The sequence below is a fragment of the Pongo abelii genome, chromosome 4 (genome assembly GCF_028885655.2).
Source record: "Pongo abelii isolate AG06213 chromosome 4, NHGRI_mPonAbe1-v2.0_pri, whole genome shotgun sequence".
NCBI classification, from domain to species: Eukaryota; Metazoa; Chordata; class Mammalia; order Primates; family Hominidae; genus Pongo; species Pongo abelii.
In genome coordinates, this window is record NC_071989.2 from 32,790,798 (window position 1) to 32,816,412 (window position 25,615).

General features: G+C 43.4%; 1 protein-coding gene and 1 non-coding gene across 3 annotated transcripts in view; both read right to left on the reverse strand.

Annotated features, from left to right (window-relative positions):
* Positions 1–25,615, reverse strand: part of MTMR12 (myotubularin related protein 12) — an 83,932-nt gene that overhangs the window by 3,616 nt on the left and 54,701 nt on the right. The window contains 8 exon segments of one of the 2 annotated variants that reach the window (NM_001135516.1): positions 2,908–3,069; positions 4,089–4,256; positions 8,116–8,288; positions 11,171–11,241; positions 12,622–12,700; positions 17,091–17,215; positions 17,859–17,965; positions 24,489–24,564. In NM_001135516.1, coding sequence (NP_001128988.1) covers positions 2,908–3,069; positions 4,089–4,256; positions 8,116–8,288; positions 11,171–11,241; positions 12,622–12,700; positions 17,091–17,215; positions 17,859–17,965; positions 24,489–24,564 — 961 coding nt within the window. 2 annotated transcript variants of the gene reach the window in all.
* Positions 3,898–4,007, reverse strand: LOC112133550 (U6 spliceosomal RNA). The gene has a single exon (XR_002915194.1). It is a non-coding gene; the product is annotated as a U6 spliceosomal RNA (small nuclear RNA).

Sequence of the window (25,615 nt, forward strand, 5' to 3'; positions counted from 1 at the left end):
GTCAGGCCTATTCATGTTCTAAAGGGAAAAAGATGTTTCTTCTTTGAGAACTTTAAGGCTGTTAACCACTACAATCTTCTGAACAACTGCAAGGAGGCACTGCTAACTACCAGAAGATACTATCACATGGGTGAAATAGCAGCTTATCAGGCATCCAGTGGGAGTTTAAGCCTAAGTCATAAAGATTCTTTTAGATAAAGAAAACAGGCAGGTGAGAGCAAAGAAATGTGATGAGCCAGCTAAGTTGACCAGGCTTGTCTGGCAACCTGCATGGAGTAGAAAATGGGAGAGCATTTTCACATTTTCATATTTCCCCCCTTGGTCATTCTCTCTGTGGCCAGAGCAGAGTATTATATTTGGGGGTGCACTGTGAAAGGGTTGTGAGGCTGGGCGCAGTAGCTCATGCCTGTAATCCTAGCACTTTGGGAGACCGAGGCGGGCAGATCACCTGAGGCCAGGAGTTCAAGACCAACCTCAACCTGGCCAAAATGGCAAAACCCCGTCTCTACTAAAAATACAAAAAATTAGCAGGGTGTGGTGGTGGGCACCTGAGGCTGAGGGAGGAGAATTGCTTGAACCCAGGAGGCAGAGGCTGCAGGGAGCCGAGATCACGCCGTTGCACTCCAGCCTGGGCAATGGCAGCGAAACTCCGGCTCACACACACACACACACACACACACACACACACACACACAAAAGGGTTGTAAAAGATGGATGTGGTCGGAAGGTCACGAGGGTTCCCCAGTGCCCAAAGCAGAAGTAAAAACATGTGGGGAGAAGCTGTTTGTCCAGCTCTTTTGCTACTGTTCATTTGAAGTAAGAAGAGATAACAACTTAATTTTCAGGCTCACTCTAAAACTCTCTAACATATTTCCATCAGTGGTTCTTCCTTGTAAAAAGATATTCTTTATTGTAAAGAAAATTATTTCCTTATTATGAAATATGGAATAACAATAAAAACACTAAAAAGAAAGCAAAACCACCCACAAGACCACAACTCAGAGGTGACCAGGATTTGACTTTCCATCCAGGGTCAGGAAAGATGAAGGCCAGGATTCAGTGGCCTCTTTTTCTCCATCGTGAAGTCCAGGCAGGGCAGGGACTACACTGAACCACCACCCGGTGCTTCCTGCCTGCCTGCTCGGTTCTGTGCTCAGTACTCACATTCACTGAGCATCTCATTCTCAAAGTCATTATTATTGCCCCACTTTACAAGCAAGGAAACTAAGGCATAGAGCTGCTGACATGCCAGCAGCTCTGCAGGTCAAAGCCTGGCCCGGGCCTGCGGGTGACACCGAGGCTGCACACTGGAATGGGTCCCCCCCACCGTGTGGCATTTGCACGGCTGCACCACATGCTGCTCAGCCCCTGCTTCCTCAGAGTCTCTGCAGAACTTCCCCCAGGCCACCAGGCCACTCAACACGTCGCCCCACCTGATATCTGGTCTTCTTACCCAAAGGCTTCAAGGTTTCTTGTTGCCCCCGTCCCAACTGTGATTTAGCTAGTGCAACCTGAAATTCTCCACCCCTTCAGCTCAGTCCTTTCCCACCTGCCAACTCCTGGAGCTTAGGCTGTCTGTCCCTATCTCCCAAGGAAAAGAGACGATTAGAAAAGCTAGGTCTGAGGAGAGAAATGAAATCCATTATTGGAAGAGGGAGCCTTAAGTTCCCCCCCATAAAACAAGGGACATTGTCCTCGCTGTCTCTGAGGTCCCCTGCCACTCTGGCACAGGTTAGTTTCTGTGGTGCCAATCCAGCTCTCATGACAATGTGCATGCAGCCACCAGGGGGCGCAACACACTGAAGAAAAACCAATTTCTGGCCAAGCTGTTCTGGGGCTCAGGGCAATTCCGGTCAAACCGGCAGGAGAGGCTCAGCCAGAAAGGGGAAACTCCATCCTGGGCCTGCAGCCCCTAAAAGGGCAGAGTGGCTGTTCTGAGTTGTTCAGCAGCCAACATCGTCTCTGCTGGCCGTGGCTCACCCAGGTCCCCAGTCCTCTTTAGAATGGAACCAACTCTGACACCAGAAAGGGCCAGGCTTTCTGAAGCCCTCCAGATCAGGCAGGATAAGGATGGCATGGAGAAGGCAGTGACACGCATCGACTTAGACTTACCATCACTGCTCTCTCCTTTGTGGACTCTGTGGGGGAGAAATTCTGGGCCTGGAGACAGAGCTAGGAAATGTCAGTTAAATAATTAATCAGTTAGGGAACTTTGGGATTATCAATTAAAATGAATTTCTGGCATTTGTGGTTCATAGCATAGGTCAGCAAACTGGCCACCCTTCAGGCCAAATCTGGCCTGGCGCCTGTTCTCGTAAACACTGGAACACAGCTATGCCTACTTGTTCACCTACTAAGACTCCTTTTTTTTTTTTTTTTTTTTTTTTTTAAGTAAAGGAATAAAGAATGGCTACTCCATGGGCAGAGCAGACTAAGGCTTCTTTTGTCCTACAATAGTAGAGGGGTAGTTGTGACAGAGACTTTGCAGCCCTTGACAGTTTTGCAACCTATGGTTTACAGGCACAGCTCATTAAGAAAAGTCTTACTATTTATTATAATAAATGAACTGGTATTGGCCAAGTAAAACCCACACAATCAATGTTCCTTTTACTCTACTAACACACACACACACAGGCAGGACAAGAGGCACGATTCCATGGAGTATGACCAGGGCGGCAGCATCCACAGTGACATATGGCAAATGGCCCTGTTGCACCAGGGCAAAGGTGATTTGCTGAAAGCAAAGGATTCTAATGGCCCTTGACAATTTGACCATCACAAGTCTCAACTCTGCAGACTGCTTCGAGGGGTAGAAAATGCTGGCAGACAGGATCCATAAGTACCTTTTATCATTACATGCATGGGGTCTGGGCAGCTGAAGGGGGTTTAGACATGTGGACATCTTACTTTGAAGCGCATTCCTTTCCGCTGGCCTTTGTCCAGTTTTGGCTTTTCCACATAAAGAGGGTTTTTGAGCAATGTCTGGGCTTTGGGTTCAAACTGCACCGACCAATCCCACACGGTGAGCAGATTCAAAGGCTTGCTCTGTGCATCCTGGCCTTCTCTACCCTGCCAAAACAAGCACAGGTCATGCTGTCTTCCAGGGAGGGCTGAGGAAGGCAAACACATACTTCTGGACACAGGCACCAGGAAGCATGCTCCTGCTCTGCCCTGAGAATGAATAATCATGGGCATTTAAGGCTGAGGCTACCTGTGGTTATTCACTACAAGCTTTTGGTGGGGGAGGAGGGCAAGAACAAGGACGCTTCCTTTCCAGCAGTCTACATGCCAGCCGCTGTGCTGGGTGCTTCCACAGCCTCGCGAAGTAACTGTTGTTTTTCCAATTTTATATTTGAGGAAACCAAGACTCAGAAAACTGAACTGCCCAAGGTCACAAAGCTGGTGAGTCACAAGGCTGAGCTCTGACAGCAGGGCTGTTGCTCCTACTTCACTGGGGGATTTGGTAATCCTCCCAGCTCAAGCAAAGCCTGTAGCCCTCAGGAGGCTGCTCAGAAGCACTGAGATTATCTAATTGGGGGTACAGTCCAGGAAGGGCCAAAAGGGTTAAGATGGAAGGAAAAGGCTAGCTTCCCTGCTCTGCTGGTCCCCATTCTCTTCACAGAGGAGTTCCAGGCATCAGGCAAAATGGGAGGACATCTGGTCTGTCTTTCAAATGGACAGCTTTGAATTTTGCTTAATTCCCCAGCTTCAACACTTGCTTCCGGTTCCAATATTTACCATGTGACCACGGGTGACTTACTTATCCTTTTTTTTGCCTCAGCTTCCTCCAGGATAATAAAAATGCATACGCCATAGGGTGCTGTAAGGAGTAAATATTAATACCTAAGAAGCTCTTAGACCAATGCTTGGTATATAGTTAGTGTTCAATATCTTTTTTAAAATACGGAACGTCTCATGAGTTTGCATGTCATCCTCTCGCAGGGGCCATGCTAATCTTCTCTATATCATTCCAACTTTGTTCAGTGTATGTGCTGCCAAGTGAGCACCATTTTCAGCATCAGTATTACTGCATCCTACTTGTGAGAAGAAGCCTCTTTAATACACAGGTTCCTAAGAGGGACTCTTACCATGTTCGCATCTTTTTGATGAGGTGAATTGAAGAAGAAGGTGCTAAAAATAGGTATGTACAGGCTATCTGACAAAACAGTCAGGTAAGTCTCTGTGAATTCAAATGCCGGGGGATGCTGGTGCACCAGCTGCCAGACACAATCTAGGAAAAGCAGGAACACAGGAACCTGCATGAAAACAAGATATGTTACTTGGTGGGTAGAGCCCAGAGCAAGCCATCCTGAGTTCAGGGGGTAGCTACCTCAACAGCTGTAGAATAAGCACTTCTGAGGACTTCATTCTCTGGGAAACACAGAACACTCCAGAAACACAGAATACTCCATTCCATCCCAAGTGAGAAATACGCTCAGCTGAAATCACATGCTTGCGACCTACATGCCTATCTGTGTCAAAGACATTTCAAAGATGAAATATGTAAAAACCTCATTATGGATCAGTGTTACAGATGAGCATCTGCAATTGATTCTGATAACAGAAAACACTAACTTAGAAACCCGATTAAGCAAAATATTATCTCCTCCAAAAAAATTCCATTCTTCCATTAGTAGTACTGTATTACCAAAAAATGTACTTAATTTTGAGTGCTACTTTGTCAATAAAAAGTTATGAGGGGTGGGAGGGAACTTCCATTCCCCACCTGCCCACACACTAACTGACAAGGTTTGATCTTGGAGACCAACTTGGAAGGAGAAGCCTCCTGTCCACCCCTCAGTGAGGGCCCAGAAGACAATAGGGATGGGAGACAAGGGAGAAGCAGTGAAAGTGAGTTTCAAAATGTTTTCAAAATGTATCTTTACAAATCTACAAGCCTCATTTATTAGCTCCCAGAGGCGAGCCCTTGATGAGCAGGGAGAGTAGTTTCTAGTGTGCTTTACCATTTAGAAAGCGCTTATCCTCCCTGATTCACCAGTGATCCTGCCAGGGGGCTAAGAGAAGCTATGTTAGTCTCTCCCTTACAGAGGAGGAAAGGGAAGATTGGAGATGCCTGGAGGCCGGTCCCCAGGGTCTCACACAGGGCTCACATTTCTTTTCAATTTTCCTTCAAAACTCCAATATGTCCATGTTGAGATGCTAAGAAACATTTGTACAGCAACTTTATTTCACACTTCGTTTTATGCATAATATCATTAAATAGAGTGGAAAATATTTGAACTGCAATGTATAGGCAGGGCAATAGGCTCAGAAAATACGAGTGACTTCTCCAAGGGCTGGGTGAACAGCAGCAGATCAGGTCTCTTCTTAGACCTTAGACTCTTTCCCCATTAGACATGGTGCCTGCTAGTCCCCCTTTTCTCAAGATAAACAAAAACATATGGGTAGGCGCGGTGGCTCATGTGTGTATTTCCAGCACTTTGAGAGGCTGAGGCAGATGGATCGCCTGAGCCCGGGAGTTTGAGACCAGTCTGGGCAACATGGCAAAACCCATCTCTGCAAAAACTACAAAAATTAGCTAGGCATGGTAGTGTAGGCCTATAGTCCCAGCTACTCAGGAGGCTGAGGCAGGAGGATTGCTTGAGCCCAGGGGGTTGAAACTGCAGTAAGCCATGACTGTGCAACTGTATTCCAGCCTGGACAACAGAGAGAGACCATGTCTCAAAAACAAAACAAGGCCGGGCGCTGTGGCTCACGCTTGTAATCCCAGCACTTTGGGAGGCTGACGCGGGTGAATCACCTGAGGTCAAGAGTTCGATACCAGCCTGACCAACATGGTGAAACCCTGTCTCTACTAAAAATACAAAATTACCCAGGAATGGAGGGGCATGCCTGTAATCCCAGCTACTTAAGAGGCTGAGGCAGGAGAATCACTTGAACCCAGGAAGAGGAGGTTGCAGTGAGCCAAGATCATGCCATTGCACTCCAGCCTGGGCAACATGAGCGAAACTCCTTCTCCAAAAAAAAAAGAAAAGAAAAAAACAACCATACTCGTCTCCACAAAGTATCAGCTCTCTCTGCCTCCCATGTTATGTAAATGCCATCAACCTTTCAAATTAGTTCCTTCGAGTCCCTTCCAGGACTGAAAGATGTGATTTCTATTCAGCTCAATGGGACACAGATGAGTACAGGCCAGGCCTGAAAGAAACCATCTTGCTCAGTGAGAGAGACCTGGATCACCCAAGGAACCTGCCAAGCCCTTACGATCAGGAGCCATGGCTCTGCGTGCCCATAGCATTCTGTGTCAAGCTGTTCTGCACCACAGACAGACATGCTGACTACCTGGAGTATGAAAAACCACAAGTCACACTGCTAGCATACGTCAGCGCTGCAGGTGAGTTGATTAAAGAAAGTTTGTGTTTTCATTTTTCCTTCCACCAATCATCAATAAGGCAGCCAAGGGAGTGTGTACAGCTGTCATCTAGACATGTACACCACAATTTGGGGGGCTCATTTTCACCAAGTGACCTAAAATGCTAACTCTCATGTGCCTGAACTTGGAGGTCCAGGCCTGGAGTGATTAATCCAGACAGAAGCAGAAGAGGCTGTGGGGACAGTCCCACCCATGCTACCACTAAGGCCCTGGTAACAGATGGCATTAACATAACCCTGTGCTTTATTTCTTTTTTTTTTTCTTTGAGACGGAGTCTCATTCTGACACCCAGGCTGGAATGCGGTGGCACAATCTCGGCTCACTGCAACCTCTGCCTCCCGGGTTTAAGTGATTCTCCTGCCTCAGCCTCCCGAGTAGCTGGGACTACAGGCATGTGCCACCATGCCTGGCTGATTTTTTGTATTTTTAGTAGAGACGGGGTTTCACCGCGTTAGCCAGGATGGTCTCGACCTCCTGACCTTGTGATCCGCCTGCCTTGGCCTCCCAAAGTCCTGCGATTACAGGTGTGAGCCACTGTGCCTGGCCCCTGTGCTTTATTTCAAAAAGGTTTATGTGCAAGGAAAATTGACTCTGAATGGCCAGGTGCAGTGGCTCATGCCTATAACCCCAGCACTTTGGGAGGCTGAGGCAGGTGGGTCACTTGAGGTCAGGAGTTCAAGACCACCCTGGCCAACATGGCGAAACCCCATCTCTACTAAAAATACAAAAAATTAGCCGGGCATGGTGGCGCACACCTGTAATGCCAATTACTAGGGAGGCTGAGGCAGGAGATAAGCTTAAACCCAGGAGGCAGAGGCTGCAGTGAGCTGAGACTGCACCACTGCACTCTAGCCTATGCAACAGAGCAAGACTCCGTCTCAAAAAAAAAAAAATTGACTCTGAAAATCTGAAATCATTCAGTTCCAAAATCTAAAACTTTATTTATTTTGAGATAGGGTCTCACTGTCACTCAGGCTGGAGTGCAGTGGCACAATCATGGCTCACTGCAGCTTTGACCTCCTGGGCTCAAGCAATCCTCTCACCTCACCTTCCCTAGTAGCTGGGACTGTAGTCAGGAATCACCATGCCCAGTTTATTTTATTTTATTTTTATTTTTGGTAGAGACAAGGTCTGTCTATGTTGCCTAGGCTGGTTTCAAACTCTGTTCTCCCAAAGTGCTGGGATTACAGGTGCAAACCACCATGCCAGGCCTCCAATTTTTGGATTAAGGATGCTCGACCAGTAATGGAGTGCAAATATTCCAAAATCCAAAACAATTTGAAATCTGAAACACTTCTGGTCCCATGACTTTCAGACAAGGCATGTTCAACCTATATTTTCTGTAGAAAACCTGCACCCTGCATATCTATTTATTGCAAAGACTAATTTTGTAGAAAAGGTAGGAGTCTCCCTCACTGAGTTACTTTATATTTAAGTCTTATTAATAAATATTATTCCCACTGTGAAACATGTATACACCCTTGGTGTACACAATTTAGAAACCTCTGAACATACTTGTTAATATCTCTTTCCTCTGGGAAAGGTTTCACTATTATTTAAAGTATCCAAAGTCATCACACAATGAAATGATCCTAGTTTTCTAAACAAACCTGTTCGGCTTACACTTTGCAAGCAGCAATCCTACATCTGATGACAGGTATTAAATAAGAGATTCAGTAGTTCTCCCCATGACGGAAACAGTCTGCAGTGAGGGAACTCACCTCCTCTTTGTCGTTCTGGCGGAGATGGTTGCAGCGATCCAAGAAACAGTGGCCACCCATGACCCACTCCTTTTGGATGAGGCTCTGGAAACCAATTCTGGTTCTGCAGTGGGGGTCCATCATCAATTGCACCAGAGAGGAAATGAGACAGCAGAGGTCGGATGCATTCTCCTCTAGGAGAGGCCCCAGCAGCAGTGCAAAGAGGAAGGAGGGCATAAAATGTTAAAAAGTTTCAGAATGCTCTCACTTGCACAGTTAAAAGTAGGATTCCCAACACCAAGGTCTACTATTAACGGTCATGTTCTTACTCCCTAAAGGCAAGGGCCAATAAAAAAGGGTTACGTTTTCAGACTGAGAGATGAACTGCTCTAGCATGTCTAGTACAGGTTCTGGCATACACTGGTACTAAATATGGATTTGCATACTGAATAAATAAATGCAGCATTGCAAAGCTACTTTCAGCATGTGGGGGTCTAGGTGTGCCACACAGAGACAGCAGAATCACCCACATAATGATGACCAGCCAGGCTCCGCAGGCCAAGACTAAAGCTCTTCCCTCCTAGGGTGTGGAAGCCTCCGTCACTGAACTCCTCCTGGGGTGTGGACGCCTCCGTCACTGAACTCACTATTTCACGGCTCAGCTGCTTCTCAAACTCACCTCAGACATCCCTTCCTCTATTCCTAAGTCCTCCACTAACTCTACTTTGGAGGAAGTTTAATATTTCTTGACTGTAGCAAAATTATTTCTATTTTCAGCTCTAAGGCTCTGTCCTTTTCTGTTTGAGGGGCACAGAGGTGCCTGCTTCTCCTGCCTAGCCTAGGAGACAAACTCTCCTTGGTCTACTTCTACATGCCCACCTGCCATGCACTTTCCAAAACTCATCTGATGAAAAGTCCACTCACATACTTGTTTAACATTCATGACTTAGAGCAAAAGAACCACATATCTTTATCCGTGCATTTGTCTTAGAGTTTTAAGATCCTAAAAGTCCGGGTCTACATCCCCATAGTTTCCCTTTCACAAAAATAGGTGCAACTCGAGTTGTTTTTAAAAAATGTCCATGAGGAGGATGGTGCTAGTATCATTGGCGTTAGAGAAACTTAAGAATGAATTGTAGGCCGGGCGCGGTGGCTCATGCCTGTAATCCCAGCACTTTGGGAGGCCGAGGCGGGTGGATCACGATGTCAGGAGTTCGAGACCAGTCTGACCAACATGGTGAAACCCCAACGCTACTAAAAATACAAAAATTAGCCAGGCGTGGTGGTGCACGCCTGTAATCCCAGCTACTTAGGAGGCTGAGGCAGAAGAATCGCTTGAACCAGGGAGACAGAGGTTGCCGTGAGCCGAGATCGCACCACTGCACTCCAGCCTGGACAACAGAGGGAGACTCCGTCTCAAAAAAAAAAAAAAAGAATGAATTGTAACTAGGGAGGTGCTCATATTGTGATAACTCTTTCATCCTGACCCCTATAATCACAGAGCACTATGAGTCCAAGCTTACACTTCTCCCTCCAGGAAACAAGCCTCAACTATGGGATGACATGGGTTACAGAGAAACAGATTTTTATTTTTGTCTTCTAGTGCTATCAGTTTTCAAAACAAGTGTTTTTTTTTTGGAGACAGAGTCTCACTCTGTCACCCAGGCTGGAGTGCAGCAGCACAATCTCGGCTCACTGCAACCTCTGCCTCCCAGATTAAAGCAATTCTTGTGCCTCAGCCTCCCGAGTAGCCAGGACTACAGGCACACAGCACCAAGCCCGACTAATTTTTGCATTATTAGTAGAGACAGGGTTTCGTCATGTTGGCCAGGCTGGTCTCCAACTCCTGGCCCCAAGTGATCTGCCTGCCTTGGCCTCCCAAAATTCTGGGATTGCAGGCATGAGCCACCATGTCCAGCCACAAGTTTCATCTTTAAGGAACTCTTTCTTCTTGGATCTGAAGGGTGTTAATGATACTCCCTTGGGTAATGGAATGAGGGACTAAAAGAGATTTCAGTGGTGAGACAATTCAGTAGTCCATCCAGGAGTGAAGGACGTCTCAGTTCCATCAGTCAAAGATTCAAATTTCACTTTATGCAACTCTGTGATTAATGTGTTCTGGCCCTGAGTCCTTCCATTTCTTAGACCTCCAATCTTTCTCTCTCCTCCTTTTCACTAGTTGCTCAGTACTCAAATAATGCTCTGTTCTGTCACGGCTGGTTAGATCTTTTTCAATAGCACACTTAAGGCAACTCTCTCATTAGGTTGTAAACTTCTTGAAGGCGGAACAGAGCCCTGCACATGGCAGGGGCTCAATAAATGTATTCAAATCTAAGTCGGTCAGCCAATATCAGATGGACAGAAGCCACAGAAAGATACATTTTCCAGGCTGCCCTTAGAACCCAGGGCCAACAGTTACAGAGTTTCAGAGAATGATAAAAGCTTGGGGGTATAAAGCATGAGACAATCTACTTAATCTATAGTGTGGGGCTATACGAAACATAATATTTCTAAACAGCAGGTAATGTTTTAGCTCATATGTAACTAGTTACAGCACCAATCTTCCTTGCATGGTGGTTCACACTTGCTTTCGCACATTCTGAATGTTTGCATCATGTACAGCAAGTTAAGCCCACTGAGGAAAAGGAACTCACAGGCCACCAAGTTTCTACGGTAACTGAATAAAGTTGCCAACCACAAAGATATAAAAATAACAACCAAGTCATCCATGGATCTCTTTATATAACAGGGATTCTAAAAAGATTTTAACTTTAACCAAGCTCAGTTAATATAAAACAAAATCCAAAACATTAAGAAATGTGAGCTTTGGTAAAGATACCAACAATTCCTTCGTGGATTGTGAATAGGTCTGCCAAGTGCAAAGTGAAAGAATTTTGTTTTAAACTCTAACACTGAAATCCAAGGCAAAGGATTCCAAGGTTAGGGAGAAAGGAATAGGAAGGATTTCTACACTAACTCACTCCTTTTGTTTCCAAATACATAAAGCTACATGTACAAAAATTGAATCTCAAGTGAAAGAAAATGGAAATCATCCTTTATGCTTCCTATATATTACCTAAAAGAAGAACATTCATGTTTTGTGCTTCCATACATTCTGTAATCTCTATTGCTTTTTTCAGGCAACGTCTAAATAGGAAAGAGACAAGAAAAAGGGGCATTAGTTCATGAGCTTGGTAACACAAACATTATGTAGTTTAGAGATAGTCTGACTTGATCTTCAGTCTTCTCTCTTATTTTTTTTTTCCATGCTAAAATCCTCTAGAAAAGAAAATAACTTCTATTTACATTATTTAGATACCGGGATATATTCCTGCCCATTAGAAACTGAAAATTTTCAGAAGGGAATCCTAAAATTGATGTGAAAATGCTCCTAGGTAATTTCTAAACTAGACATTCTTATTAAAAACTCACGCCTGAGTCTGCTGGTGAGCAAGATTCATAAAAATCCATACCTGGAGAATGCGAGACATGACCAGATTACTTTACTTAAGGTGACCTGCTGAATGTATCAGAATGGCTAAAAAGCTCCAATATGCTCAGAAATCCTTTTTGTCTCTCTCTACACGTTATTCCCTTTGTGACTGTTGCCGCTATTCCCAGCTTTGACTTGTATAACTGGGGGCCTTCACATATGTTGTCTTCTGCTTGCAGAGGTGTCCTCTCCTACCCCCCAGCCACCTTCCCTTCCCACACCCCGACTCTTCATCTGGCTAGAGATGCTCACCCTTCTCTGCCCACCCTACACAAAGAAGGGTTCTTTGCTTCCATAACATTTATCCCTGTCTGCCATTATATATTCAAATTATGAGACGTGTAGCAGGATGCCTGAAGCACAGTTCAGTGTCTGGAGGGCCAAGGCTCCTTTCCGCAGTACTCAACTTCAGAATGGAGGGAGAATGTGTGTGAGGCAGTAGGAAGCATTGCTCTCCCTCCTGAAATGTAGCCTAGCATTAGAGCTACTCTCTCATCCTGATCATCATTTCTGTTTTGCACCTTTCTCTGTCATATCCTCTATTTAATGGCAACAGAGAAGAGCTATTCGATATAGAAAGTAGGAAAGGCAATATAACTGTTTTCTGGAACTCCCAAACCAAAAATACCTGACATTAATCATGGTTTTTAAAAACACAGATAATATATGCATAAGACACAAGATTAAAAAAAGTATTCAGTGAAAAGTCAGTATCACTCCTGTTTTTACCCTCAATTTCCTCCCTGGAGGCCAGCACTGCTGCCTCAATAATAATTCTGGGTTGTCACACTCTTTCTGTGTTTTTTCAATGCCTTGTCTGTAGAGCACATCTCCTTGTAAGCAGGTGGCATGTTCATAAATTCCTATCAAATGTGCACAGAAATAAGTAGCAAATATAAAATCTAGCTGTAGAACATGTGATCTAAGAATATTTAACTGTCAAATATCAAACAGTTAAATTATTTGTCAGTTTGATCTACTACCCTGAGTTAGACAATTACAAAATTCATGAGTAAAACAATGGTTTGAAATACCTGATTATGTCAAGCCAGCTGCTACTTTCCAACAGAGAAAACCATTTTATATCTGTGTCCCAAAATTCAGTACTGTTATCTGAAGAAAGAAAAAGGAGTAAAGACGTCAGGTCATTGTTCACTGACATACTTGCCACAAAAATCCTGTGCTCCTCAACTGTGTCATTCAGATTAACAGTCCTGACTCAGACTGCAGAATCCAGGCACAGGACCCTATTTTGAGTAAGGGTCATTTCAAAACTTTGGCTGAAATGGTTTCTGAGCTGTAGGCCCCTAGAAGATTGTGGTGGTCAAAAAGAGATCTTTATTGCTAAAATAAGAAATTCCTACAATGCATACACAAAGCCATGGTTCATCCTGTAAGTCGACAGAGAGTAACATGCTTTAGGCAGAAATAGTTGACATCCAGGCTGCTAATTCTAGAAGTGGAAAATGCAACTGGATCCATCCTGATGCCACAGAAGCCTAAGGGTCAGGCTTAACTTTTATTAGAATCCCAATGCACAAGTTCATCCACCCAGCATACCATGACACGACTCCTCCTACATGCCTTATAAAACAGAGTACCTTAAATCTTACAGAAATCCAATATATTTAAAAGTTGCAAACTCAGGCTGGGTGCTGTGGCTTATGCCTATAATCCTAGCACTATAATCCCAAAAGCAGGAAGATCACTTGAGGCCAGGAGTTTGAGGCTGCAGTGAGCTATGGTGGCGCCACTGCACCCTAGCCTTGGCAACAGAGTGAGACCCTGTTTCTAAAAAATGAAAAAAAAAAGGCCAGACGTGGTGGCTCACGCCTGTAATCCCTGCATTTTGGAAGGCCGAGGTGGGCGGATCACCTGAGGTCAGAAGTTCGAGACCAGCCTGACCAACACAGAGAAACCCTGTCTCTACTAAAATACAAAAAAATTAGCCGGGGGTGGTGGCGCATGCCTGTAATCCCAGCTACTTGGGAGGCTGAGACAGGAGAATAGCTTCAACCGGGGTGGTGGAGGTTACGGTGAGCTGAGATCGCACCATTGCACTCCAGCCTGAGCAACAAGAACGAAACTCCATCTCAAGAAAAAAAGAAAAAAAAAGTTGCAAACTCAAATCAATAAAAGACAGATATCCCTGAAAGTCCTGAGTGACTGAAATAAAACTAGAATGAGTGTCCTTGATTAAATAGTAAACATGTATTGTAATGTTTTAGTTTGAGTTAGAGTCATACATTGCTGTTTCCCCTGCAAGAATATAAGCTCTTGGTGTTATATTTCTCTTTATCACCAACGCCTAGCATAGTTAGTATATACAAGGGGACTTCAAAAAGTATGTGAAAACATGGAATTAAAAGATGAAGATAAAAAATATAAACTTTATTTCTCAACATAAGCTCCATCAAGTTTAAGACACTCTCATCCCCCCTAAAGAACTGAGGGTCCTAGGAATTTAACCATGTCATTGCAGTCTATTTTACATTATTAACTGAAAAAAAAATGGGTTCCCTTCAAGGATTTTTGTGTTTTTTTTGAGATGGAGTTTTGCTCTTGTCAGCCAGGCTGGAGTGCAATGACACAATCTCAGCTCACTGCAACCTCTGCCTCCCGGGTTCAAGCGATTCTTCTGTCTCAGCCTCCGGAGTAGCTGGGATTACAGGTGCCCACCACCATGCCTGGCTAATTTTTGTATTTTTAGTACAGATAGGGTTTCACCATGTTGGCTAGGCTAGTCTTGAACTCCTGACCTCTGGTGATCCGCCCACCTCGGCCTCCCAAAGTGCTTCAAGTATACATGTGAGCTACTACGCCCAGCCCCCTTTAAGGATTTTTTAAGATTAGAAAATGAAGTCAGAAGGAGTCAAATCAGACTTTTAAGGTAGATGTCTAATGAGTTCCCATCAAAACTCTTGCAAAATTGCCCTTGTTTGATAGGAGGAATGAGCAGTAGAGAAGGACCCTCTGATGAAGTTTTCCCGGGCATTTTTCTACGAAAGCATTGGCCAACTTTCTTAAAACACTCTTATGGCTGGGCATGGTGGCTCATGCCTATAATCCCAGCACTTTGGGAGGCCAAAGAGGGTAGATCACTTGAGGTAAGGAGCTCAAGACCAGTCTGGCCAACATGGTGAAATCTTGCCTCTACTAAAAATACAAATATTAGCCGGGTGTGGTGGTGCACACCTGTAATTCCAGCTACTCAGGAGGCTGAGGCACAAGAATCACTTGAATCCAGGAGGTGGAGGTTGCAGTGAGCCAATATCACACCATTGCACTCCAGCCTGGGCAACAGAGTGAGAATTTGTCTCAGAAAAAACAAAACCTCTCATAATAAGCAGATGTTTTTGTGCTTTGGTCAGAAAGTCAACAAGCAAAATGGCTGGAGCATCACAAAAAACTGTTGCCATGACCTTTGCTCTTGACATATCTGCTTTTGCCCCGGCTGGACCACTTCCACCTCTTGGTAGCCATTGCTTTGATTGTATTTTGTCTTCAGGATCGTACTGGTAAAGCCATGTTTCTTCTCCTGTTACAATTCTTTAAAGAAATGCTTCAGGATTTTGATCCCACTTGTTTAAAATTTCTGTTGAAAGCTCTGCTCTCATCTGAAAGTGATCTGGGCACAATGGTTTCGGCGCCTATTGAGTAGACGGTTTTTTTTGTTTTGTTTTGTTTTTTTGTTTTTGAGATGGAGTCTTGCTCTGTCACCCAAGCTGGAGAGCAGTAGCATGATCTTGGCTCACTGCAACCTCCGCCTTCCGGGTTCATTTTCCTGCCTCAGCCCCTCCAAGTAGCTGGGATTACAGGCACCCACCACTACGCCCGGCTAATTTTTGTATTTTTAGCAGAGATGGGTTTTGCCATGTTGGCCAGGCTGGTCTCAAATTCCTGAACTCAAGTGATCCGCCCGTCTCAGCCTCCCAAAGTGTTGGATTACAGGCGTGAGCCACTGCGCCCAGCGAGTAGGTTTGCTCAACTTTATCCTTTCAGTCAGAATTGGGTAGGCTGAACCAACTGAAATGTCTATGGAGTTGACTATTGTTTCTTCTGCTGTCGGTCCTCTTCAATTAGGGCAGAAACAAGATTAATTTTTTCCTCGCAAATTGATGTGGACAGTTTGCCACCGCAGGCTTTATCTTCAACATCATCTGCTCCTTCTTAAAAATGAGTTGTCCATTTGTAAACTGCTGATTTCTTTGGGGCATTGTCCCCATAAACTTTTTGTAAAGCATCAATAATTTCACCATTCTTCCACCCAAGCTTCACCATAAATTCAATATTTGTTTTTGCTCCAATTTCGGCAGAATTCATGGTGCTCTAATAGGGCCTGTTTTCAAACTAATTTCTCACCCTTCTTAGCTCCTCAAACCAGATCCTGCTCAGCATGTTATAATAAGTTAGTATGAGTTATTTTGGGGTAAAAAAGTTTTGGTATTCATGCATAGTTTTTTCATAATATACATTTTCCATGAACTTTTTGAAGACCCCTTGTTCAATGGAAACACAATAAATGTCACTGAATGAATCCCAAAACAGTTAAGAATTTGCTAGGCTAAAAAGTCCAAGTTAGTCCAGGCAGTGGCTCATGCCTATAATCCCAGCACTTTGCAAGGCCAAAGTGGGAGGATCGCTTGAGCCCTGGAGTTCAAGATCAGTCTGGACAACATTATGGGACCCTGTCTCTACAAAAATTAGCCAGGTGAGGAGGCGTGTGCCTGTAATCCCAGCTACTTGGGAGGCAGAGGTGGGAGGATCACTTGAGCCTGGGAGTTTTAAGGTTGCAGTGAGCTGTGATCATGCCACTGCACTCCAGACTGGATGACAGAGGTGACACCCTGTCTCAAAAAACAATGTCCAAGTTAGGAAAAGTTACCTATAGGCATGACAAATCTCAGAGCGTAAACACTCATTCCAGAATGAAGAGAATCAATGAGTGACTGAGCAGTGTTAAATATGAGGCACCAGTAGGCAGCCTGGGCAGGAAAATGGGGGTAGCTGAGACAGGCATATTTCATTTTCTACTTTGTACATTTCTGGTAGAACTTTTAATATTGTTAGAAACTGTATATTCCCAATCAGGGGAAAAAATTAAAGTATTTCCACTTTGGGAAAAAGTCTACAGAGGAAAGCGAATATTATTCACTTTATAAATTACTGCAAGTCAACAAATACAAATACTACATAGTTCAAAAACTTTTAAAGGAAGAAACCAAAATGCTCACCACTGGGCAACTGGTATGCTGAGGAAGGGGAGAAGAGGAGGGTGGCTGTGTGATCACTGCCACAATAAGGAGGCAGGGGGGAAAGCCTGGAGAGAGATGGAGAGGGAAGTGTGGTAATGGCAGCCAGACCCCTGGCTCCATGACATCACAGCCCTGGGCTCTGCGTACTAACATAAGGAACCCAGGGAAAAGGCACCAACTTTCACCTGATCTGCATGGCATGTCTTTCCCCATATGACACAAAAGTTTTTGCTCAGTATTCTTCTCACCTATCAGAAATAGCTGTTTAAATTTAGAGTATGCAGTCTGGATTTCCTGCAGGGATAGGAAGTTGCTTGATACGTCTTCCGTTTTAACAATTTCATAGGGTGGCCTGTGGATGGTCTTGTAAATTCTAGGTATCAAAAAGGAATATGAGATTAGAAGAGCAAACACAAATTTTGCTTAAGGATTTACTACATGCCACAATCTGTGTCAAGGGCTCAGTAGGCATTCTCCCATTTAATCTTCACCTACCAGGCAATTGCTGCAGGACTCCTGTTCCCAGTCAATGGGTGTGGAAATGGAGGTGCATAGAATAAAACTGCTTGGCCCAAGATTATCTAATTTATAAACTGATAGAACCATGATTTCGACCAAGGCAATGTAACTCTGAGTCTATTCCTTTTTTTTTGTTTTAAATTAATCTACTTTGAGTTTTTTTTGCTTTGTTTTTTTAAATTTGAAACATGTAGAAAGTAGAATAGTATCGTGACATGTACCATGACCTAAATTTGACAACTGTTAACATTACAGACATCATGTCACCTCCCCGCTGAAGACTTTAGTGTGCACCTCTAAAAACAAGCAGGTGACACTCTTAATTATTATGTTATACTGACTCCTTTCAAATTAACTCAAAATGATCACTGTAATTTGTATTCCCCTAGCACTAAGCTACCAGTAGGTAAACAGAAATAGACATACTACTAAGAACTGTTCCCTGCTTCTTGGAAAACAAGAATTGAACAAGAACAAAATGTAGAACTAGTACTGACCCATCTAAGAAGCTCTTTTGGATTTGTAAAATGCCGTCATCCTGTTCTTTGGGCAGTGCTGACATTTTCAAAAGGGCACTTCCATTGTGGCAGGACCAACACCATATCTGTAGAAACAAATAAAGCTTTACCAGATACAATAAACACAACCCAACAGGGGACACATACATGGAAATCTGTAACTTCAGTATGAAATGGCTGGACATACTTAACTTTATTAAGCCTGGGAGTATTTAGTCACAATGAAAAAGAATGATTTAGTTTTAAAAAATAAAACAGGTCTAGGTAGTCAGACACAGACTTATGGTCTAACATATACCTTTTGACTTATCAGCTGTTAACCCAGATGATGACAACAACAACATTATTATTATCAGGATAGTAGCTATCATTCAAGTGCAGCTTATTACATGTTCAGGTATTTTACATGAATTAACTCATTTAATTGTTATGGTAACTCTCTGTGATGGGTATGATTATTTATCCCCCTTAACAGCAAGAAACTGAGGCTTGGAGAGATGGAAGGACTTTCCCAAGTTGTACAAAAGTAGCTGCAGTGTGACTCTAAAGGCTGTGTTGTATATGGATGGCAAAAAGGGGGCAACTCTCATTAGAGAAAATCCACACTAGGAAGAATGGAATGTTGGCTATTTGACATAACTGAATTCAAGACTTGTGACATGCAAGGCACCACATTAGGTTGTGAGAGGGCACAAAGATACTAAGACACTGTATCTACCTTTAGAGCTTAGTTTCAAAAGGGAAATAAGCTTAGGAATATAATAAAATAAGGTAGAATGTATTATATAACTGAAGAAAGAAATTTCAAGGAACAACAAAAACAAGGCAAGGAGAAAGAAGTCACATGAGTGACCAAGAGTGGGAGACGAGGCTGTTTAGGCTTTCTTCTGCTTTGGCAACAGGTTAAGGTGTTCAGGCTTTTTTCAGGTTACAGTGGGGGGTTTTGTTTGTTTTTCAGGAACAAAAGGAGATTAGAACTGATCTTGGGGCAAAGTAATCTGCCAGTGGAAGCTAGAATGGAGAAGAAAGACAGACTGGTTGGACAGGTGAGTACAGTTGTGGACTTTGAGTCCTGCATAAAGGCCTGGCTAAGTGCTTGAGAGTGGCTAAGGTCCAGCCCTTGCTTTGCTGACCAAGCCATTGGCCTGGGTTCAAAGATAAACCTGGAGGAAAGACCTTTTATAATTCAGCTGCCCAGAGGGAGCACCTTTTTGCCATTCATCTGCCAGGTATAAACCATGCGTTGGATATGCTAGCAGTGGCGCAGACCCAGAGTTAGAGATCGGCATGACAATCCAGGTGATATTGTGCACTACACTTAGAAAATCACAAAGGGGAACTGGTTCGGGATTTCTGGGGAAGGTGATGGAATCAGCACATATTGGGTGTCTAGTATCAACAGGACCTCCATGTGGAGATATTCAGGAGGCCCCTAAAATGAGAGGAAAGCAGGCCTTGCACTCTAGAAATGGGAGCTTATGGCCTGCTGCAGTGGGGGAGCTGATGAGCCCAGCCAGAGAGCAAGCACAGAGCGACACAGAACTGCTTTAGGAACTGCTGAAAACAGCAACAACTCCTCTCTTGGGGCCAAGCCACACTTTAAGATTCATGATGAGGTGGAAGTGTTAGAACGTAAGATAATCAAAGGGCCCTTTGCTGTTTTTGCATTCCCTTTCTCAATGCCATGCTAAGCGATGTGCAGAAACCACCATACAGTTTTCAGCTCTCTGCCTAAGGTGGTGAAATTTTGGTGCCCAGGCAATTGTGCCTCCCTTAGTTGGCACAGCCCACTTGGATAAAGGGGGAGATACTCTTAGCCATGACTGGATGGTGAGTTCTAAGAGACTAAGTGTTCTTAACCCTTTTTATCTCCTCTTCTGGAGCAGAAGGGGCAGAAAGCATAGTCCCTTGGTGATATCCAACTATAACTCATTTTCCATCTGGGGCACATGTAATAACTTCTAATCATAACTGTCTCATCTCATTTGAGGCGTGAAGGCCAACTCCCTTACTCCCTTACTATTCTCTGCGTGAAACAGTAAATAGAAAAAAGCAAAGTTCCTGGTCAAAGAGGCTTCTTGCAGAAATTTAGCAAAAAGTCTTCTATTGCTGCAATTTCTCTCTGGGAACTGTGAGGGCCAGAATTCTTAGTATGAGTGACTTCATAGGCAAGAATCACAGTTTGTTAATCGTATTTGTTTTTTTAAAAAAAGGATTACTCATTATTCAGTACATTTTAAGGTCCCTCTCTTAATAGAGTCAAAAACAGAGCTTTAATAGAACATCTACAATCTGAGGCAGAAGGCAGTGTAAGCAGGAAAGGACCATGAAGGAGGTCAGCAGGCCAAGGGAGCACAGTGTTTCCAAGACCAGGACAGGAACTTAAAAGACAATGTCATCAGAGTCAAACACTGCAGTCATATAGGGAAATGGGGCTGCACACGATGTAAGGACTTCTGGGAGGGAAATGTCCACAGTGTGTGGGGAGTAGAAGTCATGTTGCAAGAAGAAATGGTAGAGAAAACAAGTATAGACTCTTTAAATCTGCTTGGCAGTACAGGCAGAACAAGACAGCCGCTTGACTACTAAGGAAGTGCCTCAGGTTAAGGGAGACAGAAGGATGTCTTCAAGAACAGACATAGCAGAACAGACTTGGGAAAGGCAACCACGGAAGAGGGAAGGCCCATGGAACTGGGCTCCAAACAAGGCAATCAAGAGCCCAGAGACCCAGATTCTGTATGAAGGAAACAGGAGCCCAGAGAGAAACTACAGGAGGCTGAGTAGAAGGAAGCTGAGGGAGTTCTTGTTGCTGTCCTGGATCCCACTGGACTAGGGAAAAGGTTGTCACTGGGAGTTAAGAATGATACAAAAAACTTAAAGGGATGAAAACCTGTTCATGCAGAAAACAATGATATAGGAACCAAAAAGACGTAAATAGCATACTGCTGGGCGGGACAAAGCATCACCAGTGGTTTTTACGGTCTGTTAAGCACAGTTTGCTGTTTGGTTTGAATAATCCATAACAATGTTCATTTGCCCCAGAGGAAAAAAAGATACTCAGGATTGAAGAACAGTGGCCAAAGCCTTTAGAATAGCAGCAAGGACATGAATAAACTGACCAATTATACAGGTCTTCCTCGAAAAGAAGTGAAAGCAGGGAAGAACAGACTGGGTGAAAAGCCAGGGTAGACAGCATGGAGACGTGGAAATGTTCTGAAACAGACTGTGAATATACTAAATGTCACTATGGGAAGTTTTATGTTATGTGTATTTTACCACAATTTTTAAAGATTCTGTGAATGAAATGAAAGATCGACTGTTCATAATCTAGCCCTAAACTATCTCTTCAATCTTAGCTTCCTATGCACCTACTGCAAATTACCTGTTACTATTGATTTGAGTGCTTATATGCCAGGTCCTAGAGAAAATGTATGTACATGCAATCTTGCAGATCAGTGGTTCTCAAACTTTTTGATCTTAGACCCCTTTATGTTCTTAAAAATTACTGAGGACCGTGAAGAGCTTGTGTCTACATAAGCTATAGCTATTGATATTTACCACATTAGAAATTAAAACTGAGAAACTTTTAAATACTAATTCATTTTAAAACAGTAATTACCAATTACCTGTTACTGTAAATAACATTTTCCACCCAAAAACATATAGGAAGATAAATAGCTTTATGTTTTTGCAAATCTCTTAAATATCTGGTTTAAGAGAAAATAGTTTGATGTTCTTATCTCTTAACAACAAAAATAAGCATGGAGAATAAGTGTAAATATGAGTAGGTTCAATAGGAATGAGAGAAAGAAGAACAAGGTAAAGACGAAGCCAGAGAGGGGCTTACGGACACTCACATCACCTAGTTGTCACATTTTCTGTAAGTCTCTTAAGAGTCAGAGGAGACATATGCTAAACAGAAAACAGTCCAGATCACCTAAAGCAGGGGTTTTCAACCTGCATTTTGTGCCCCCACCCCACCCACGAGGGGACATTTGGCAATATCTGGACATATTTGTTGGTTGTCACAACTCACGGGATAGGGGTGCTACTGGCACCTCAGAAAATGCTACTGGCAGTGCTGATGCTATATATTCTACAATAACAGCCCCCCACAACAAAGAATTATCTGGCCTAAAATGTCAATATTGCCTAGGTTAAGAAAGCCTGTCTCAAAGAAAACTAAAAACAAGAGGCTATAGTGGTACTGTGTACATTTAAAAGGATTGGGTATTCTAGGTTAAGGTACGTAATTTCACCAATTCCAAATATAAAATAAATTACCTTTTAATTTGCTTAAGACCATTTCTGGTGATCTTAATGTTCCAGTCAAATGAAAATTTTATGTTAAAAGAAAAGAGAGGGAGAAAGAGAGAGAGATTGAGGGCTCTATGTTTCCCGGGTAGATGTATAAATTCCATCTTGTGTAATACTTTTTTGCTGTCCATTCACACAAACTCCACTGTAACTTTTAGGACGTATAAATATAGGAAGAACTAATGAAGTGAGAACACCTTCTCACGGTTTTCTTTTCTTTTCTTTCTGAGACAGAGTCTTACTCTGTTGCCCAGGCTACAGTGCAGTGGCACGATCACAGTTCACTGCAGCTTCGAACTCCTGGCTCAAGGGATCCTCCCACCTTAGACTCCAGAGTAGCTGGGACTATGGGCATGTGCCACCTTACCAGGCTAATTTTAAAAAATGTTTTGTAGAGATGGAGTCTCGCTTTGTCGCCCAGGCTGATCTCAAACTCCTGGGTTCAAGCGATCTGCCTGCCTCGGCCTCCCAACGTGCTGGGATTATAGGCATGAGCCACTGCGCCCTGCACTTCCCACAGTTTCTATCAAAGTAATGTCTCAGGTTCCTCACTCAAATCTTATCAGAACATTTGCTACTTCTCATGCCCAAGGCCTGGCTAGAATGCAGAGTATTTACATTTCATATACTGCAGGGATGGAGAAGCAGCCTATTCCTACATATGTGAACAGTTCATCTCTGTTTCTTCCCACAGAGCATACCCCCTTTTCTAGATCCCTCTATGAAAAACTGAAAGATAGAGACTCTCATTTTCATTCCTCTAAAGCATCCGTTTTCGAAGTGTAGTATACACTACCCTGGGAGGTCTCAAGATCCTTTCCGGTGGTCTGAGAGGCCACAGCTATTTTCATAATAATACTAAGATATAATTTGTCATATATACCGTGGTGACTTTTGGTACAAAAGCAGTGGTGGTAAAATTGCTGGTGACAGTACCAATCAAGGCAGGGCCACCTAACTGTACTGACGCTCACTGTATTCTTCACTGCCACACCAGCAGAAAATAAAAAGTTTCCCTTCAGAATGTCCTTAATAAAGAACTAAAAATTATGAATTTTATTCATTGTGACCAACTCTGTCCCCAAAACATGCTTTTAAACATCTGAATCAGTAGCATATATTTAGAAATTAGGAAAACTCACATAAAAATCTGTATCTAGGCCAGGCGTGGTGGCTCACGCCTGTAATCTCAATACTTTGGGAGGCCGAGGCAGGCAGATCACCTGAGGCCTGGAGTTTGAGACCAGCCTGGTCAACACGGTGAAACCCCGTCTCTACTAAAAACATAAAAAATTAGCTGGGCCTGGTGGTGGGTGCCTGTAATCCCAGTTACTCGGGAGGCTGAGGCAGGAGAATTGCTTGAACTTGGGAGGCAGAGGCTGCAGTGAGCAGAGATTGGGCCATTGCACTCCAGCCTGGGCAACAAGAGCGAAACTCCATCTAAAAAAAACAAAAATAAAAACAAAACAAAACAAAAATCTGTATCTATGGCTTCTCCTGAAAAATCAGGACATCTGGCAACACTTGGCTCATATTCCCATGTGGCATATACTGCCTAGCACTGAAGAGATGTCCCCCTAGACCAGGCGAAGGGCCTCTGGTTCACCACAAGGTCATACTCATTACCTGCTTGGCCTCCATGGGCTTCTGGGCACATGACCCTGCTTAACCATACCTCCACCCATATGGGAGTGACCCTTTTGGTGAACCAGCTGTGCACACAGCACAGTACTTATTTATAATTCTCATTCCTTACTAAATATCCTGCAGGCCTGGCAATTCCCAACCACCAATTAGAAACCGGAGTAACTGCCAGAGTCTTGCTTTCTTTGATCAGTGACACATTAAATATGGCTCCAATCCCACTCTATTCTGTGAAAACTAAGAAGCACTCCATGTTGTCTCTGGGAGAAAACACCACCATGCCCATACAAAGATTAACAGTGTGGGCCAAAAAGAAGCTTAAATCCTACTACCCTTGGCGTGCTTTGGCTCAGGTTCAAAATGACTCAGGTGTTAAACCGGGCTTGCTTTCAACACCAGACAGATCTACGATCCTCTTAAAACTCTGTTAATGTCTCTTCTAAAAACTCAAGTGCATTTGTGAAAACTTTAGAACCCTGTCCCAATCACGTTTAAGAGACTCCTCTAGGGAGTCCCTAAGATATTTTTGGATTGTTCTTGGACTGAAAACAAACTCTAGAACAAACGCCAAGGGCTTTCAGTAGGATCATTTTGCCAGGATAGACCAATGCACGACCCACACCTCTTAGGGTTCCCAGATGCACTTACTGGTATGCCGTGACCCTGAAAGCGCTGCACATTCTCTTCAGGAAGAGGGGTGGGGACCACAAAGTATGCTGGCAATCTAGAAGAAAGAAATGTTATCAAGTTTTAGTACAACACTTAATTCACAAAATATGAAAGCTCAACTTCAATGGATACGATGAATACAAGCAGAGTGTTAAGCAGATGGGACCATATTTCCCTGTTCAGAACCAGCTCAGAGGAACTGCTGCTCTCGGCGTGGCATGAAGTACTCTGGACAAATCAGTGGGGAATCTAAGTTCAAACTGTGGCTCTGCCTGTGATTCTGTACAACCCCAGGTAAGTTATTCTACCTCTCTGGGTCTGTTTCCTCTTTCAAAAATGAGGGGATAGGAAAATATGATACCTAAAAGCATTGAATTCTGAAATTGGGAGTATTGTTCTCATATAGTAGCCATATAAGCACCTGTGTTGTTTTCAGTTAAACAGGAAAAACAGTAATTATGAGGTTTGCTGCCCAGACATTTTATCAAGTGCTCTGACAAGAACATTTAAGTGCTACTGTGTACCAACCACTGTTCTAATTACTTAACACCTCTTATTTAATATACTTACCAATAAGTACCGAACATTACTTATCCATTTAATCCTCCCAACAATTCTATGAGATATGTAATATTATTTCCATCTTACAGATAAAGAAACTGAGACACTATTCTGCTAAGACTCTTCTCTGGTTACACAACTAGTTAGCACACAGTGCAGCTGGGACCTGAACCCAAGCAGTGGGACTTCAACTTCTATAGGAGAAAATTTAGTCTCGAAAAAGAACAAACTGTTAAGTAGTAGGACATGGTAGAATGAAAGATCAAAATTACTTGGGGACATCATCTCTCAGGCAGCAGATGTAGGTTTCTGTTAATAAGAAAACTGCCCAAGTTTCTATCACTGTGAATCTATAAGAATCCGTAAGCATCTTGTCCTCAAAGAGCTTGAAATAAAGCCTCACAAGAAATAAGGTGCTTATGGTGTTAAGTTACAGTGGAAAATAATCAATGGCGTTTGTATGCATGCTGCATGAGTGATGTAGATCAGTTCATAGGAGATGGAGCAACAAATAAATATCACCATGGGGATGTGATCATCAAAAC